Consider the following 18,838-nt stretch of genomic DNA (forward strand, 5'->3'; position numbering starts at 1 on the left):
TTTCTCAGTACTCAGCAAAAATATATTCCTGTGATAAAGGAGGAATGTAAGAAAAGGGATAACCAGCCGTGGATAACTAAGGAAATAAAGGAGAGTATTAAATTAAAAACCGATGCGTACAGAGTGGCCAAAACTAGTGGGGAATTAGAAGATTGGGAAAGCTTTAAAAAACAACAAAGAACTTCTAAGAAAGCGATAAAGAAAGGAAAGATAGATTATGAAACTAAACTAGCACAAAATATAAAAACTGATAGTAAACGTTTTTAGAAATATATAAAAAGGAAAAGAGTAGCGAAAGTAAATGTTGGACCCTTAGAAGACGAGAAGGGAGATTTAATAATGGGAAACGAGAAAATGGCTGAGGCCTTAAACAAGTTTTTTGTGTCGGTCTTCACGGTGGAGGACACAAATAGCTTACCGAAAATTGATGGTCGTGGGACTGTAGGGGGTGAGGTCCTTAAAACGATTACTATTACTAAAGAGGTAGTGCTTGGTAGGCTAATGGGACTAAAGGTAGACAAGTCCCCGGGCCCGGATGGAATGCATCCCAGGGTACTGAAAGAAATGGTAGAAGTAATAGCGGATGGGTTGGTTGTAATTTATCAAAATTCGCTGGACTCTGGGGAAGTGCCAGCTGATTGGAAAACAGCTAATGTGACGCCACTGTTTAAAAAAGGAGGTAGACAAAAGGCGGGTAACTACAGGCCGGTTAGCTTAACATCCGTAGTTGGGAAATTGCTGGAATCCATCATTAAAAGAAGAAATAGCAGGACACCTGGAAAAAAATGGTTCGATCAAGCAGACGCAGCATGGATTCATGAAGGGAAAGTCGTGTTTGATGAAATTACTGGATTTTTATGAATATGTAACGAGTGCAGTTGACAGAGGGGAACCGGTGGATGTGGTGGTTTTAGATTTCCAGAAGGCATTCGATAAGGTGCCTCACAAAAGGTTGCTGCAGAAGATTAGGGTACACGGAGTTGGGGGTAAAGTGTTAGCGTGGATTGAGGATTGGCTATCTAACAGGAAGCAGAGAGTTGGAATAAATGGGTGCTTTTCCGGTTGGCAGTTGGTGACTAGTGGTGTGCCACAGGGGTCGGTGCTGGGGCCTCAACTATTTACCATATACATAGACGATCTGGAGGAGGGGACCGAGTGTAGGGTAACAAAGTTTGCGGATGACAAAGATGAGTGGGAAAGCGAATTGCGTGGAGGATGCGGAAAGTCTGCAGAGAGATTTGGACAGGCTGAGTGAGTGGGCGAGGATCTGGCAGATGGAGTATAACGTTGACAAGTGTGAGGTTATCCACTTTGGAAGGAATAATAGTAAAATGGACTATTATTTAAATGGTGAAAAATTACAACATGCTACTGCACAGAGAGACCTGGGGGTCCTTGTGCATGAATCGCAAAAACTCAGTTTGCAGGTGCAGCAGGTGATCAAGGTGGCAAATGGAATGTTGGCCTTTATCGCGAGAGGGATGGAGTATAAAAGCAGGGAGGTCATGCTGCAACTGTACAGGGTACTGGTGAGGCCGCACCTAGAGTACTGTGTACAATTTTGGTCCCCTTATTTGCGGAAGGATGTATTGGCCTTGGAGGGAGTACAGAGAAGGTTCACCAGGTTGATACCGGAGATGAGGGGGTTAGCTTATGGGGAGAGATTGAGTAGATTGGGCCTGTACTCGTTGGAGTTTAGAAGGCTGAGGGGAGATCTTATAGAGACATATAAGATAATGAAGGGGCTCGACAGGGTAGAAGCAGAGAGATTCTTTCCACTTAGAAAGGAAACAAGTACTAGAGGACATAGCCTCAAAATAAGGGGGAGTCAGTTTAGGACAGAGTTAAGGAGGAACTTCTTCTCTCAGAGGGTAGTGAATCTCTGGAATTCTCTGCCCATTGAAGCAGTGGAGGCTACCTCGTTAAATATGTTTAAGTCACAGGTAGATAGATTTCTGATCAATAAGGGAATTAAGGGTTATGGGGAGCGGGCGGGTAAGTGGAACTAAACCACTATCAGATCAGCCATGATCTTATTGAATGGCGGGGCAGGCTCGAGGGGCCAGATGGCCTACGCCTGCTCCTATTTCTTATGTTCTTATCCGCAGTAATTTGTTTATATTTATTATGAAATTTAACTTATACATTCAAACATGTGTTTGACACAATTCGATGTTTGAATCTAAATTTCACATTGCTTTTCTCCCTCTATAAGACCTCTCTCGTGAAATTTCCCCCAATTATTTCTCATGTGGACCTCTCATCAAGTCTCTTCCCCCCCCCGCCCCCCATCTGAATGCCTGTTTCCTGATGAGCAGAGCTTGGCACAGTGCAGTCTGAATTTTAATTCCAATCAAAGGTTAACACTTTCTATTCCAGTTCAAACCTTTCCTCCCCACCAACCCCTCCTTCCCCGCCGCCCCGGGTCACAAGTCTAAAGTTTCTGCTCCTTCCTCCTAATTAACTTCAAGTCTGAATGACATGTGAATGTCCTGTGATGATGTGGAGATGCCGGCGTTGGACTGGGGTAAACAGTAAGAAGTCTCACAACACCAGGTTAAAGTCCAACAGGTTTATTTGGTAGCAAATACCACTAGCTTTCGGAGCGCTGCTCCTTCGTCAGGTAAGTGGGAGTTCTGTTCACAAACACGGCATATAAAGACACAAACTCAATTTACAAAGTAATGGTTGGAGTTTAGAAGGCTGAGGGGAGATCTTATAGGTCCTCATGTATGCGGAACTTGGCTGTCAGTCCCTGCTCAGCGACTCTGCGTTGTCGTGTGTCGTGAAGGCCACCTTGGAGAACGCTTACCCGAAGATCAGAGGCCGAATGCCCGTGACCGCTGAAGTGTTCCCCGACAGGAAGAGAACACTCTTGCCTGGTGATTGCCGAGCGGTGTTCATTCATCCGTTGTCGTAGCGTCTGCATGGTCTCCCCAATGTACCATGCCTCAGGACATCCTTTCCTGCAACATATCAGGCAGACAACGTTGGCCGAGTTGCAAGAGTATGTACCATGTACCTAGTGGATGGTGTTCTCACGTGAGATGATGGCATCCATGTCAATAATCCAGCATGTCTTGCAGAGGTTGCCGTGACAGGGTTGTGTGGTGTCATGGTCACTGTTCTCCTGAAGGCTGGGTAGTTTGCTGCGGACAATGGTCTGTTTGAGGTTGTGCAGTTGTTTCAAGACAAGAAGTGGGGGTGTGGGGATGGCCTTGGCGAGATGTTTGTCTTCATCAATGACATTTTGAAGGCTCCAGAGAAGATGTCGTAGCTTCTCCGCTCCGGGGAAGTACTGGACGACGAAGGGTACTCTGTCCGCCGTGTCCCGTGTTTGTCTTCTGAGGAGGTCGGTGCGGTTTTTCACTGTGGCGCGTCGGAACTGTCGATCAATGAGTCGAGCACCATATCCTGTTCTTATGAGGGCATCTTTCAGCGTCTGGAGGTGTCTGTTGCGATCCTCCTCATCCGAGCAGATCCTGTGTATACGGAGGGCTTGTCCGGAGGGGATGGCTTCTTTAATGTGTTTAGGGTGGAAGCTGGAGAAGTGGAGCATTGTGAGGTTATCCGTGGGCTTGCGGTACGGTGAAGTGCTGAGGTGACCGTCCTCGATGGAGATGCGTGTGTCCAAGAATGCAACCGATTCCGGAGAGTAGTCCATGGTGAATCTGATGGTGGGGTGGAACTTGATGATGTCATCATATAGTTGTTTCAATGATTGCTCACCATGAGTCCAAAGGAAGAAAATGTCATCGCTGTATCTAGTGTATAGCATCGGTTGAAGGTCCTGTGCAGTGAAGAGGTCTTGGGCGAACCTGTGCACTCATGCCCACAGATAACCTCACGATGCTCCACTTCTCCAGCTTCCACCCTAAACACATTAAAGAAGCCATCCCCTACGGACAAGCGCTCCGTATACACAGGATCTGCTCGGATGAGGAGGATTGCAACAGACACCTCCAGACGCTGAAAGATGCCCTCATAAGAACAGGATATGGCGCTCGACTCATCAATCGACAGTTCCGACGCGCCACAGCGAAAAACCGCACCGACCTCCTCAGAAGACAAACATGGGACACGGTGGACAGAGTACCCTCCGTCGTCCAGTACTTCCCCGGAGCGGAGAAGCTACGGCATCTCCTCCGGAGCCTTCAACATGTCAGTGATGAAGACGAACATCTCGCCAAGGCCATCCCCACACCCCACTTCTTGCCTTCAAACAACCGCACAACCTCAAACAGACCACTGTCCGCAGCAAACTACCCAGCTTTCAGGAGAACGGTGACCACGACACCACACAACCCTGCCACAGCAACCTCTGCAAGACGTGCCGGATCATCAACACGGATGCCATCATCTCACGTGAGAACACCATCCACCAGGTACACGGTACATACTCTTGCAACTCGGCCAACGTTGTCTACCTGATACGCTGCAGGAAAGGATATCCCGAGGCATGGTACATTGGGGAAACTATGCAGACGCTACGACAACGGATGAATGAACACCGCTCGACAATCACCAGGCAAGACTGTTCTCTTCCTGTTGGGGAACACTTCAGCGGTCACGGGCATTCGGCCTCTGATCTCCGGGTAAATGTTCTCCAAGGCGGCCTTCACGACACACGACAGCGCAGTCGCTGAGCAGAAACTGATAGCCAAGTTCCGCACACGAGGACGGCCTCAACCGGGATCTTGGGTTCATGTCACACTATCTGTAACCCCACGACTTGCCTGGGCTTGCAAAATCTCACTAAACTATCCTGGCTGGAGACAATACACATCTCTTTAACCTGTGCTTAACCCTCTCTCCACTCACATTGTCTGTACCTTTAAGACTTGATTACCTGTAAAGACTCACATTCCAACCATTATTTTGTAAATTGAGTTTGTGTCTATATATGCCCTGTTTGTGAACAGAACTCCCACTCACCTGACGAAGGGGCAGTGCTCCGAAAGCTAGTGGCTTTTGCTACCAAACAAACCTGTTGGGACTCTAACCTGGTGTTGTGAGACTTCTTACAATGTCCTGTGATCCACACCTGACAATATTTTTAAAACAATTCACAAGGTGGGGGAAGATCTTCAGTTACGTGGATAGATTGGCAAAGTTGGGACTGTTTTCCTTCAGGAAGAGAGGAGATTTAATCAAGGTATTTAAGATCAGGTGAGGTTTAGATAGTGCAGACAGGGTGAAACTGCTCCCACTGGGGGGGAAGCATCGAGAACCAGAGGGCACAGACTTAAAGCAATTAGCGAAAGAATCAATGATGAAATGAGGAACACTATCTTCATGCAGTGTGATTGGTTAGGATCCGAAATGCGCTGTCTGAGAGTGTGGGGGAGGCAGGTTCAATTGAGGCATTCAAAAGGGAATTGTATTAACTGGAAAGGAACAATGTGCAGAGTTGCAGAGAGAAGGCAGAGGGAGTGGCACGAGGTGAACTGTTTCTTCAAAAAGTCAATGCAGATACAGCAGCCAGAATAACCTCCTGCTGTGCTGTAACTATATTGATGCCGAGTTTAAATTCCCCAACCACTGCGCTGGGATTTATACTCATGCCTCGAGGTCATTCGTTCAGGTTTCCAGGTGACTAGTCTACCATCCTAGCCCACGTTATGCTGCAAACCTCTGATTAGTGCTATTAGCTCCTTACACCGGTACTCTGCAGCTAGCTGAAAAGACTGAGAAGAGTCTCAAACTCCCTGTCCAAACAACCCAGGGAGAGATTCTCGCTGCAAGGCACTGGTGTGAACTCTCAGCCCAAGCCCCCAGGAGGACTCTGTCGTGTCCCAATTTTTAAATTCTCATCCTTGGTGTCAAATCATTACGAGCCACCCCTCCTTTCCTCCGTAACCACCTCCATCAACCCTCGGAAACCCTCCATCAACCCTCGTTTTTCCTCAAACTCTGGCCTCTCCCCACCATAATCGCACCACCATTGTGTTCATACTTCCTGCTGCCTCGGCCCCAGCTCTGGAATTCCCTCTCTGTGTCAAAGATGCTTCATAATTTCCCTCTCTTTGTCCAGCTATTGCCATGTGACTCCATGTATTTTGTTTGAGAATCTTCTTATGAAGCATCTTGGGCAAGTGCTTGTCACCAACCAACAGAAGCAAGCTTTCGCTGGAGGCCACAGAATTTCAATTTGCCACCACAGTTTTTCCTATTCCCATGTGACAACTCATTTAATCTCAATTGCTGTCTCCTGACTCCTGAAATTCTTTTCAATCTCGCAGCCCTTTTTCAGTTCCTGAGGAAAAAAATAAATCCTTAATTTTCTGAGCCTTTCCCTCGTAACTATGGATCCCCTGGCCCTGGGATCACCCGAGTGAATCTCCACTTTCCTCCCTTGCCTGCGACAAGGTGCCCAGAACCGTAAGCAGTCCTCGAACTGAGGTCTCACTAATGTTTCGCACAAACGCCACATCACTTCCTTGAGTTAATATTTAATGTTAACTGCACACTTTCCTGTACTTTCCCACTCTGCATACCCACAACTTCCAGCTTACACCCAAATAATTTCTACAAATGGGCAACGAAGAGCCCCAGGCAGATTCCTGGAGCTCATTACTGCCGCACCATTCCAGATCATATCTCTTTACCACTAATCATCACTTTGTCAACTGCCCGCCCCAACCTCTACATTCTCTCTATCCACACTCTTAAAGATTCCCTTCAATAATGTGCCTTAATTTGGGAAAACATTAAATCAGCTAAAGCTCAAATGGAAAAGGGAGGACTCTCATACAAGTGTCCAAATGTCGTGGGTTCAAGTCTCCGCACCAGAGGCCTGAGCAGCTAGTTAAGGGATAGGGAACAGCCCATTTCCTTGTCAAATAATCTTAAACAAGGGCAACCATCTTCAATTGTTGAAAATCCAACAAAAAACACAAGTCAAAATGCTGGAAAACAGTCAGGAAAGAGTTAACGATTCATGTACAGTCAGAGAAGAGCAGATTCAGGGAGTAAACCTGACAATGGTCTGCATGATCTCGCCGAAAACCCACACTGACTAGAACCTGCCCAATCTCCACAGGTTCTCACTGACTAGATCCTGCCCAATCTCCACAGGTCTTGACCTGCTGTGAGTCTCGGTATTCCCTGCTCTTCTAATGCAGTTGTTGGAGGGAGCAGGGTTCCAATGAGTGTACCGGTATAATGAACTGTCAGGATTCTCCTGATCCTCTATGCTTCTCTGTGTGGCAAATATAACTGGAGCTATAAAGGACCTGCAGAGTGACAGGCCGTGATGGATTACGAATAGCAACCACAAAGCACTAGGAAGACCTGAGGGGGTATCAGCCCAATTCTACATTCCTACACACGAGAAAAGGCAATAACGCAGACAAGCTATAAGCAATAGAACCCTGAATGGGTGTCTGATCCAAATTCTATCTTTCCAATAGTGGCAGATTCAGGTCTGTCGCTGCATCACAGACAGTGCTGTTGGCAGCGCATCACACTGTGATACAGTGCTGTTGGCAGAGCATCACACTGTGATACAGTGCTGTTGGCAGTGCATCACACTGTGATACAGTGCAGGTGGCAGCGCATCACACTGGGATACAGTGCTGTTGGCAGCGCATCACACTGGGATACAGTGCTGGGGGCAGCGCATCACACTGGGATACAGTGCTGGGGGCAGCGCATCACACTGGGATACAGTGCAGGGGGCAGCGCATCACACTGGGATACAGTGCTGTTGGCAGCGCATCACACTGGGATACAGTGCTGGGGGCAGCGCATCACACTGTGATACAGTGCTGTTGGCAGCGCATCACACTGGGATACAGTGCTGGGGGCAGCGCATCACACTGGGATACAGTGCTGGGGGCAGCGCATCACACTGTGATACAGTGCTGTTGGCAGCGCATCACACTGGGATACAGTGCAGGGGGCAGCGCATCACACTGTGATACAGTGCTGTTGGCAGCGCATCACACTGGGATACAGTGCTGGGGGCAGCGCATCACACTGGGATACAGTGCTGGGGGCAGCGCATCACACTGGGATACAGTGCTGGGGGCAGCGCATCACACTGGGATACAGCGCTGGGGGCAGCGCATCACACTGGGATACAGTGCTGGGGGCAGCGCATCACACTGGGATACAGTGCAGGTGGCAGCGCATCACACTGGGATACAGTGCAGGTGGCAGCGCATCACACTGGGATACAGTGCTGGGGGCAGCGCATCACACTGGGATACAGTGCAGGTGGCAGCGCATCACACTGGGATACAGTGCTGGTGGCAGCGCATCACACTGGGATACAGTGCAGGGGGCAGCGCATCACACTGTGATACAGTGCTGTTGGCAGCGCATCACACTGGGATACAGTGCTGGGGGCAGCGCATCACACTGGGATACAGTGCTGGGGGCAGCGCATCACACTGGGATACAGTGCTGGGGGCAGCGCATCACACTGGGATACAGTGCTGGGGGCAGCGCATCACACTGGGATACAGCGCTGGGGGCAACGCATCACACTGGGATACAGTGCTGGGGGCAGCGCATCACACTGGGATACAGTGCAGGTGGCAGCGCATCACACTGTGATACAGTGCAGGTGGCAGCGCATCACACTGGGATACAGTGCTGGTGGCAGCGCATCACACTGGGATACAGTGCAGGTGGCAGCGCATCACACTGTGATACAGTGCTGGGGGCAGCGCATCACACTGGGATACAGTGCAGGTGGCAGCGCATCACACTGGGATACAGCGCTGGGGGCAGCGCATCACACTGTGATACAGTGCAGGTGGCAGCGCATCACACTGGGATACAGTGCTGGTGGCAGCGCATCACACTGGGATACAGTGCAGGTGGCAGCGCATCACACTGTGATACAGTGCAGGTGGCAGCGCATCACACTGTGATACAGTGCAGGTAGCAGCGCATCACACTGGGATACAGTGCAGGTGGCAGCGCATCACACTGGGATACAGTGCTGTTGGCAGCGCATCACACTGTGATACAGTGCAGGTAGCAGCGCATCACACTGTGATACAGTGCAGGTAGCAGCGCATCACACTGGGATACAGTGCAGGTGGCAGCGCATCACACTGGGATACAGTGCTGTTGGCAGCGCATCACACTGTGATACAGTGCAGGTGGCAGCGCATCACACTGGGATACAGTGCTGTTGGCAGCGCATCACACTGGGATACAGTGCTGGGGGCAGCGCATCACACTGGGATACAGTGCTGGGGGCAGCGCATCACACTGGGATACAGTGCTGGGGGCAGCGCATCACACTGGGATACAGTGCAGGGGGCAGCGCATCACACTGGGATACAGTGCTGTTGGCAGCGCATCACACTGGGATACAGTGCTGGGGGCAGCGCATCACACTGGGATACAGCGCATCACACTGGGATACAGTGCTGGGGGCAGCGCATCACACTGGGATACAGTGCTGGTGGCAGCGCATCACACTGTGATACAGTGCAGGTAGCAGCGCATCACACTGTGATACAGTGCAGGTGGCAGCGCATCACACTGGGATACAGTGCTGGGGGCAGCGCATCACACTGGGATACAGTGCTGGGGGCAGCGCATCACACTGGGATACAGTGCTGTTGGCAGCGCATCACACTGGGATACAGTGCTGTTGGCAGCGCATCACACTGGGATACAGTGCTGGGGGCAGCGCATCACACTGGGATACAGTGCTGGGGGCAGCGCATCACACTGGGATACAGTGCTGTTGGCAGCGCATCACACTGGGATACAGTGCTGGGGGCAGCGCATCACACTGGGATACAGTGCTGTTGGCAGCGCATCACACTGGGATACAGTGCTGGGGGCAGCGCATCACACTGGGATACAGTGCTGGGGGCAGCGCATCACACTGGGATACAGTGCAGGGGGCAGCGCATCACACTGGGATACAGTGCTGTTGGCAGCGCATCACACTGGGATACAGTGCTGGGGGCAGCGCATCACACTGGGATACAGTGCTGTTGGCAGCGCATCACACTGGGATACAGTGCAGGGGGCAGCGCATCACACTGGGATACAGTGCTGTTGGCAGCGCATCACACTGGGATACAGTGCAGGGGGCAGCGCATCACACTGGGATACAGTGCTGTTGGCAGCGCATCACACTGGGATACAGTGCTGGGGGCAGCGCATCACACTGGGATACAGTGTTGGTGGATACAGGCCTGTCATTGCACTGCACTGTGACACAAAGTTGGTGAGGACAGGTCTGTCACTGCATTGCACTGGGTTACAGTGCTGGTGGGTACAGGTCTGTCACTGTGTGACACTTGGGGACAATACTAATCGATAGAGACGATGGTGGCATTTTTCCCAAAGGCACTGGTATCACATTAAAGCTGAATAGGATACATAGGAGGTGTAGCGGTGATGCAAAATCATTAAGTGAGTGAACAATTAAGATAGCATTTCAGAAAAAGATACTGAAAACAAGGGAAATTAAAGTCAAAATATGTGCAGGTTAGGTGGATTGACCATGCTAAATTGCCCCGTTGTGTCTAAAGATCTGTAGGGCATTTAGGAAATTAGTGGGGTGATTGTGTGGGGTTATGGGGATAGGGCGTGGACTGGGCCTGGGTGAGGTGCTCTTTTAGAGAGTCTGCAGACTCGATGGGCCCAATGACATCCTTCAGCGCTGTAGGTATTTAAGTATTAACAATGATAAGTGATTGCACAAATATATTGGCAAAAATAGACCTGCTGGAAGTGAGGCAGGGGCCCCATGCAGAGGGGTGAGCGAGTTCACTGAGATAATCAGAACTTGTCCAGGAATGTTTAACAACGCTTTTGTCTTAGTGTTTACACAGGAGCTTGGGAAAAGGGAAATGCTGAACTGGATCAAAGTGAATTAGAATAAATAAGAGAAAGATTTGAGTCGTGAGTTATCTAGGTGCGCTCAGCATGAGAGAGGCAGTGCTCAGTGCGGGCAGCCCCTTCCCAATGGTGCCCTTGATGTTTCTGATCCAGTGGAGCACTGGCGATTTCCCTCAGCCAGCTCAGAACGAAACATTCCATAAAAACCCCTGAAAGCCATTTCCTCAAGTCAACAAGAATTTCAGATCAGTTTCAGCTTGAATATTTACCAATTCAAAATGTCACTAGGTTACAGTGTTGATTGTGAAAGTAATCGTGCCTGATTTAAAAATATGTTGAATATCCGGTCTCGGATCGATTGCCTCAAGACCAGTTTCAGGCTGATAAATTACCTGCTGCCATTGGTAGCTGAAGTCAGTCATTACTACACTCTCACTGCACAGAGCTGGAGTGAAGCTCAGGCTCTGCATTGCCCACTTGTACCCCGTTCATCTTGTGCTTGGCTGGAGCTGACTTGGGGTAAATAGGGCTACAGAATTACCCAGAACTTAAAGACCAGTCACTGCTCCCAAAACAAACCCGGCTGGGTGAAGCAATGAAGCCCAGTATACAAGGGTGGCACGGTGGCACAGTGGTTAGCACTGCTGTCTCAGCGCCAGGGACCTGGGTTCAATTCCCGGCTTGGGTCACTGTCTGTGGGGAGTCTGCACATTCTCCCCATGTCTGCATGGGTTTCCCCCGGGTGCTCCGGTTTCCTCCCACAGTCCAAAGATGTGCGGTTCTGTGGATTGACCATGCTAAATTGCCCCTAGTGTTAGGGGACTAGCAGGGTAAATATGTGGGGTTACAGGAATAGGACCTCGGTGGAATTGTGGTCGGTGCAGACTCAATGGGCCGAATGGCCTCCTTCTGCACTGTAGGAATTCTATGATTCTGTATGTGAACCACCCTCCACCTTTACCTCAGTGAGCACTCAAATAAGTGATCATTCACCTGGAACTATGTTAAATCACACAACCCAATGGACGGCACAACAGTTAGCATGGCTGCCTAACAGTGCCAAGGACCAAGGTTCAAATTCAGCCTCGGTTGACTGTGTGGAGTTTTCACGTTCTCTCCGTGTCTGCGTGGGTTTCCTCCATGTGCTCGGGTTTCCTCCCACACTCCAAAGATGTGTAGGTTCGGTGGATTAGCCATGCCAAACTGCCCCGTAGTGTACCAAGATGTGTGGGGCTACAGGGATAAGGCAGGAGAGAGGCCTGGGTAAGATACTCGATGTGGAGATGCTGGCGTTGGACTGGGGTAAACACAGTAAGAAGTTTAACAACACCAGGTTAAAGTCCAACAGGTTTGTTTGGTAGCAAAAGCAAAGCTTGTGTGGCTTTTGCTACCAAATAAACCTGTTGGACTTTAACCTGGTGTTGTTAAACTTCTTACTAAGATACTCGATACAGACTTGATGGGCCAAGAAGCCTCCTCTGCTCTGTCGGGATTCTGTGAGTACCGTCTAGTCAACACATCACTCAGCCTTTAAAGAATGTTTCATTCCTCCCAATCATCACATGATAAGAGGGAGGCTTTCTTACTGAAACCACAATTGGTGGTTACTCAGATACCTGAAATTCCTTTGGGAGTCTCACCTCCAGCACACGGTTTATTAATAGTAGCGTCGGCAGCTCATCAGTTACAACACTGCTCACATTGAGGGGAAATGAATCACAGCAAACTCATCACAACACAAACATCTGACTAACCAGCACACACACAGATATACACGTGTGTACACACACATACTGTGACACACTCATCCGCAGATTCCAAGCTAATCACAGTTACAATTATTGCCCAGAAACGTTAACTTCTCCCTCCGCCCTCCCTCGCTCGACACTGCAATCAGCAGTTTCTGTTTACAAGTTACACACACTAAGGATTGCGACCAAGTGTTGTCCCACCTTCTAAGACACCAGACTCCCCAGTAAAGTTGATTTATTAGTCACAAGTAAGGCTTACATTAACACTGCAATGAAGTTACTGTGAAATTCCCCTAATCGCCGCACTCCAGCGCCCGTCGGGTCAATGCACCTAACCAGCGCGCCTTTCAGACTGTGGGAGGAAACCAGAGCACCTGGAAAAAACCCATGCAGACCCGGAGAGAATGTGCAAATTCCACACAGACAGTGACCCAAGCCGGGAATTGAATCCGGGTCCCTGTGAGGCAGCTGTGCTAACCACTGTGCCACCAGTAATATTGCTGCCCTGTGTAAAATGTACAAACAGCCACTTCTCTTGCTTTTAACCACCGGGGTTTGTTTTTTTAAAAGGGACGTTACGATGACAGCTTAAGCCAGCTCAAAATTATACACCAAGTAATTACACAAAGCACAAATCCAGAGATTGTGCCAGTGGATATGATGTGGAAGATATTATTCACACACACCCAGATCTTTATAATCTCACAACTCAGTCAGAAACAAACACAAATGTTTCTATCAAGTTGCCTTGCATTTCTCTGGTGACTTTCATATCCTTAGAACATTCCAGAGCAGTCTACAGCGAATGAAGTGCAGTCTTTGCTGTAATACAGGAAAGGTAGCAGGCAAACAAATCACCCTCAAACACCAATGCCACAACAATGAGGACAACAGTATGTGTGTTTTTGTACGTTATGTTGGTTTCATGGTGGCACAGTGGTTAGCGCTGCTGCCTCACAGCGCCAGGGACCCGGGTTCAATTCCTGGCTTGGGTCACTGTGCAGAGTCTGCACGTTCTCCCCGTGTCTGCGTGGGTTTCCTTCCACAGTCCAAAAGACGTGCTGGTTAGGGTGCATTGGCCATGCTAAATTCTCCCTCAGTGTACCCGAACAGGTGCCGGAGTGTGATGACTAGGGGATAATGAATAAACTTTAAGGATGAATACTACCCTTGACCTGGGAGAACTCCTCTGCCCTCCCATTAACAGATTAATATCTCATGCCATCAGTGCAACACTTGGACTCTCAGCCACGATTGTGGGATGCCCCTTGAATAAGATTCAAACTCTCCGCTGTCTGACTGGCGACCAGCTGAGAACTTAACACTGAGCCACACAAGGGCGGATCGCATGTCAAATGGCCAAAAGCTAGGTCAACGAGATAAATTTGGGGGGTGGGGAGGAGGGGGGGGGGGTGGGGAAGAGGAGAGACAAAGGGAGAGAGGAACAGAGATTTAGGGAGGGAATTCCAGAGCTGAGGACCCAGGCAGTTGAAGGTATGGCCACCAACTGGGGTGTGATTACCATCAGGGAGGCTGGAAGTGGAGGGGAGCAGAGTTTTAAGCGGGTAGGAGGAGGTTAGCAATACAGAGAGGTGGGGAGGTCAGCGGTGGAACAGAAAAGAATGAGAATTTTAAACTCAGGGTGTTTCCAGACTGGTGGCGACTATGGGCCAGCGAGTGCGGGGTTGATGGGTGAATGGGACTTGCTGAGAGTTTGCGAAAGGGCAGCAGAGATTTGCAGGAATTCAGGATTATGAGGGGTGCAAAGTGGAGACCATCAAGGAACAGCTGAAGACACTCTGTATAACACTGAGCCCATTAAAATGCACAGCCTGTGCTGGAGTCCTCCAAATGGCTTCCAGAATAAAGAACAGTACAGCTCAGGAACAGGCCCTTTGGCCCTCCAAGCCTGTGCCGATCATGGTGCCCGAGCTAAACTAAAAAAATCCTTCTGCCCTTACTCGGTGCATATCCCTCCATTCCCTCCCTATTCATGTACCATCCAGTTGCCTCTTAAATGTTGTTAATGTACCTGCTTCCACCACCTCCTCTGGCAGCGCGTTCCAGGCACCCACCACCCTCTGCGTGAAAAACTTCCCCCACACATCTCCCTTAAACTTCCCCCCTCTCACCTTGAACCTGTGTCCCCTGGTAATTGACCCTTGGAAAAAGCTTCTGACTATCCATCTTGTCTGTGCCTCTCATAGTTTTGTAGACCTCTATCAGGTCTCCCTTCAGCTCCATCTTTCCAGTAAAAACAATCCTAATTTATTCAACCTCTCCTCATAGCCAACACCCTCGATACCAGGCAACATCCAAGGTTTTATATAGCTGCAACATGGTTTGCCAACTCTTGTACTCAATGCGCTGGCTGATGAAGGCAAGCATGCCGTACGCTCTCTGAATCATCCTGGTTACCTGCACACCTCCCAAACAGTTCCTGAGTTAGGGAGTATCAGACAGCGCTCACTAACCAGTGAATCCTAAAAGGTCCCTGCAAAGGTGTGCACTGGGTTTGATTCTGACATACCCCGTGGTAAAACATCCTGCACAAACATGGCTCACCTGGAGGCAGCCCACAAAGGCCCCAACATCAGCAGAACTGGACAGCAGCGAGGGACAGATAAAAGGGCAAGAAACATCGTCACAACAATTTGTGCAACAAGCTGGAGAAAGTGCTTCTCTTGCTGATTAACACTGAAAAGGAGAAGACAAACACTTGAACCTCTCCCCAGAGAATTTGGTCTGTGCCACAAATCGGTGGCACAGTGGTTAGCACTGCTGCCTCACAGCTCCAGGGACATGGGTTCGATTCCCGACTCATGTCACTGTCTGTGCGGAGTCTGCACATTCTCCCCACGTCTGCGTGGGTTTCCTCCGGTTTCCTCCCACAGTCCGAAAGATGTGCGGGTTAGGTTGATTGGTCATGCTAAAATTGCCCCTTAGTGTCCCGGGATGCGTAGGTTAGAGCGATTTGTGGGGTAAATATGTGGGGTGATGGGGATGGGGCCTGGGTGGGATTGTTATCAGTGCAGACTCGATGGGCCCAATGGCCTCCTTCTGCACCGTAGGGATTCTATGAAGTGGACTCATAGTCACCCACCTAACATTAACATGCAAACAATGTTGCTGGCTCCACACAAATAAATATTTCCATGCAGCATAGCTGCACATAAATACAAGGTCAAACAAAAGAAAGGAGGATGCCCCCAAAACCTGGACAATAGGTAAAGAAAGATCTATGGAAGAAAATAAAGATCTTTGAAATGTGAACATTAAAACAGATGTTTAAACTTCCCCAAGGCAAATGAAGAGATGCTTGAAATTGCAAAAAGAGCTCTGGAAAGTGATGTCCAGAATAATGCCAGTGTTTCAGCCATTGATCACTGCTGGACAGCTTTAGAGATCTCTTCCAGGGGGCAAAGCCGAGGGCAGCAGGAAAAGGGGTTGACCCAGGCGGAATTGGATGACGAATGTCACGGAGCACTGGGTGAGAGGCGAGTGAGGATGGCACAAGACAGACGAGTGTGACATACCATGACAGCCAGTCTCCTGGTAGAGTAGCTGCCCTCTTTTTAGGTTTTTTTGACAGACAAGGGAATCAAGGGGTATGGGGGACAGATTGTAGAATCTCAACAGTACAGGAGGAGGCCATTCAGTGGCACGGTGGCAAACACTGCTGCCTCACAGCGCCAGAGACCCGGGTCAAACTCCGGCCCCGGGTTACCGTCTGTGCAGAGTCTGCACGCCCCCTCCGCGTCTGTGTGGGTTTCCTCCGGGTGCTCCAGTTTCCTCCCACACTCCAAAGATGTGCGGGTTAGGTTGATTGGCCATGCCAAACCGCCCCCCAAGTGTCAGGGAGACTCGCAGTGTAAATAGGTGGGATTACAGGGACAGGACCCGGGTGGGACTGTGGTCAGTGAAGGCCCAATGGGCCAAATGGCCTCCTTCTGCACTGTAGGAACTGTATGAGCACTGACAACAATCCCTATCCCCGACCCCATCCCCATAACCCCACGTATTTACCTTCCTAATCCCCCTGACACCAAGGGGCAATACAGCACGGCCAATCAACCCAACCTTTGGACTGTGGGTGGAAACTGGAGGAAAGCTACACAGACATAGAGAGAATGTGCAAACTCCACACAGACAGACACCCAAGGCTGGAATCAAACCCGGGTCCCTGGCGCTGTGAGGCACAGTAAGAAGTTTCACAACACCAGGTTAAAGTCCAACAGGTTTATTTGGTAGCAAATACCATAAGCTTTCGGAGCACAACTCCTTCGTCGCAGCGCACAGTGCTAACCACTGTGCTGTCCACAGGTATGGAAGCAGAGTGGAAACCACAATCAGATCAGCCATAGTCTAAATGAATGGTGGGGCAAGTGCAAAGGACTGAAAGGCCTACTCATGCTCTGAAGTTCTCCGTACAGTACACCAAGCAACAAACAACCAAACCCAGCACAATTCCCTTTGCTGGCAACGGAAAAATGGCAGAATGCACAATATTCCTGGCTCAGTCAATTAACATCGATTAAACTGGAATACATTTGCCTCAGAGTGTTTAAATGTCTCTGCTTCATCCTTCATAATCCCAATTACAAATACAACAACTGCTGCAAATCAAAAATAAAAACCAAGGAACAGAGAGTGGACCATTCAAACTCCAACCCACACGTCAAACACAAAAGGAACCAGCACAGAGCCAACCCGAGCAGCCCGGCAGCGCCACAAGCTGCTGTTCCAAACTTTCACCGTGTCTGCAACCCTTGTCCACGGGCACGGTTGACGCCTTCCGTGCCCGTTGGGCACCGCAGGGGTTGGGGTGCGTTATTGACCCTTGACAATCACATTTTAATTTGATGTTTTTAAGTTTCCTTTGTGCTTTGATTTCTGTTCGGGCTGTTTTCCCCCCTCTTTTTGGGGAGCTGCCCCATTTTACTTTGTCCTGACTTAATCTGAGTTTGTTTATTTGGTTTGAGCTAAAAAAAAAGAGGGCAACCCTCAACTCCTCTCTGCTCTCTCCAGGAATGTCCCCCCATCCTGACTCCAAAACCCCCACCCAACAGCCCCCACACCTTTCCCAGGTGCAGGATCTCCCTCTGCTCAGAGCATGGCTGCATCACCCTCTCTGATGGACCCTGCCCGGGTAGGTCACCCTCTTCACTCCCAGCCGGGACACTCTAACCACCTTCACTCCCATCTGTCGGACGAGGTGCAGACGCCACATTACCCCTGCCCACGTCCCACACGGCGACTGACTCACCCTGGGCTGTCTCTCCCTCTCCCCGGGCTCCCCCCCGTCACTCACCCCCGGGCTGTCCTCCGGGCCCAGCTGCCGCTGCTGCGGGATCTCGGCGTCGCTGGCGGGGCTGCAGTCATCCTCGGATTCCTCGAAGGAGGAGGAGAGTCCGGCCGAGGACACGGACGATCCGGACAGTTTGCGGAGCAGCAGCGACGGGGCCGGGGAGCCGCCGCAGCCGCTGTCCGACGAGCGCGACTCCTCGTCCGGCAGCGGCTCCTGCGGAGTCTCGGGGCCGGGCGGCAGCGACTCGTCCTGGGTCACAATCAGCCGCGGGATGGGCCTGCGGAGGCCCGGGGCCTCGCACTCGGCCGGAACCGGGCCCCTGGCGCTCTCCGGGCTCTTCATCAAACTGCCAGTCCGCGCATCGCCGGCCCCGAGCGGAGCCGCTCCTCAGGCGGACACCCCGGCCTCTGGCACGGCCCGGGCCCAACCGCCAGCCCGCCCGCCGCCGCCTGTCAATCACCCGGCCTGAGCCCCGCCCCCGGCTGTCAATCACCGGCCCGTGCCCCGCCCCCACCTGTCAATCACCGGCCCGAGCACCGCCCCAACTGTCAATCACCGGCCCGAGCCCCGCCCCCAGCTGTCAATCACCGGCCAGGGCACCGCCCCCAACTGTCAATCATACACTGACTCCGTCCCTCCTGTCAATCACATACCGATCCTGCCCCTCCTGTCAATCACACACTGACCCCGCCCCTCCTGTCAATCACACACTGACCCCGCCCCTCCTGTCAATCACACACCGATCCTGCCCCTCCTGTCAATCACACACTGACCCCGCCCCTCCTGTCAATCACACACTGACCCCGCCCCTCCCGTCAATCACACACTGACTCCGTCCCTCCTGTCAATCACACACTGACCCTGCCCCTCCTGTCAATCACACACTGACCCCGCCCCTCCTGTCAATCACCCACCGACCCGCCCCTCCTGTCAATCACCCACCAACCCGCCCCTCCTG

At 50.8% G+C, this 18,838-nt stretch overlaps 1 protein-coding gene across 1 annotated transcript in view; it reads right to left on the reverse strand.

Moving 5' to 3' along the window:
* Positions 1 to 18,323, reverse strand: part of LOC144511366 (inositol-trisphosphate 3-kinase C-like) — a 68,548-nt gene extending 50,225 nt beyond the window's left edge. Inside the window, exon 1 of the mRNA XM_078241659.1 lies at positions 17,884 to 18,323. Coding sequence (XP_078097785.1) covers positions 17,884 to 18,222 — 339 coding nt within the window. The 5' untranslated portion in view covers positions 18,223 to 18,323. The remainder of the gene's footprint in view (positions 1 to 17,883) is intronic.
* Positions 18,324 to 18,838: the final 515 nt, after the last annotated feature.

Source organism: Mustelus asterias, chromosome 24 (genome assembly GCF_964213995.1).
Source record: "Mustelus asterias chromosome 24, sMusAst1.hap1.1, whole genome shotgun sequence".
Taxonomy (NCBI): Eukaryota; Metazoa; Chordata; class Chondrichthyes; order Carcharhiniformes; family Triakidae; genus Mustelus; species Mustelus asterias.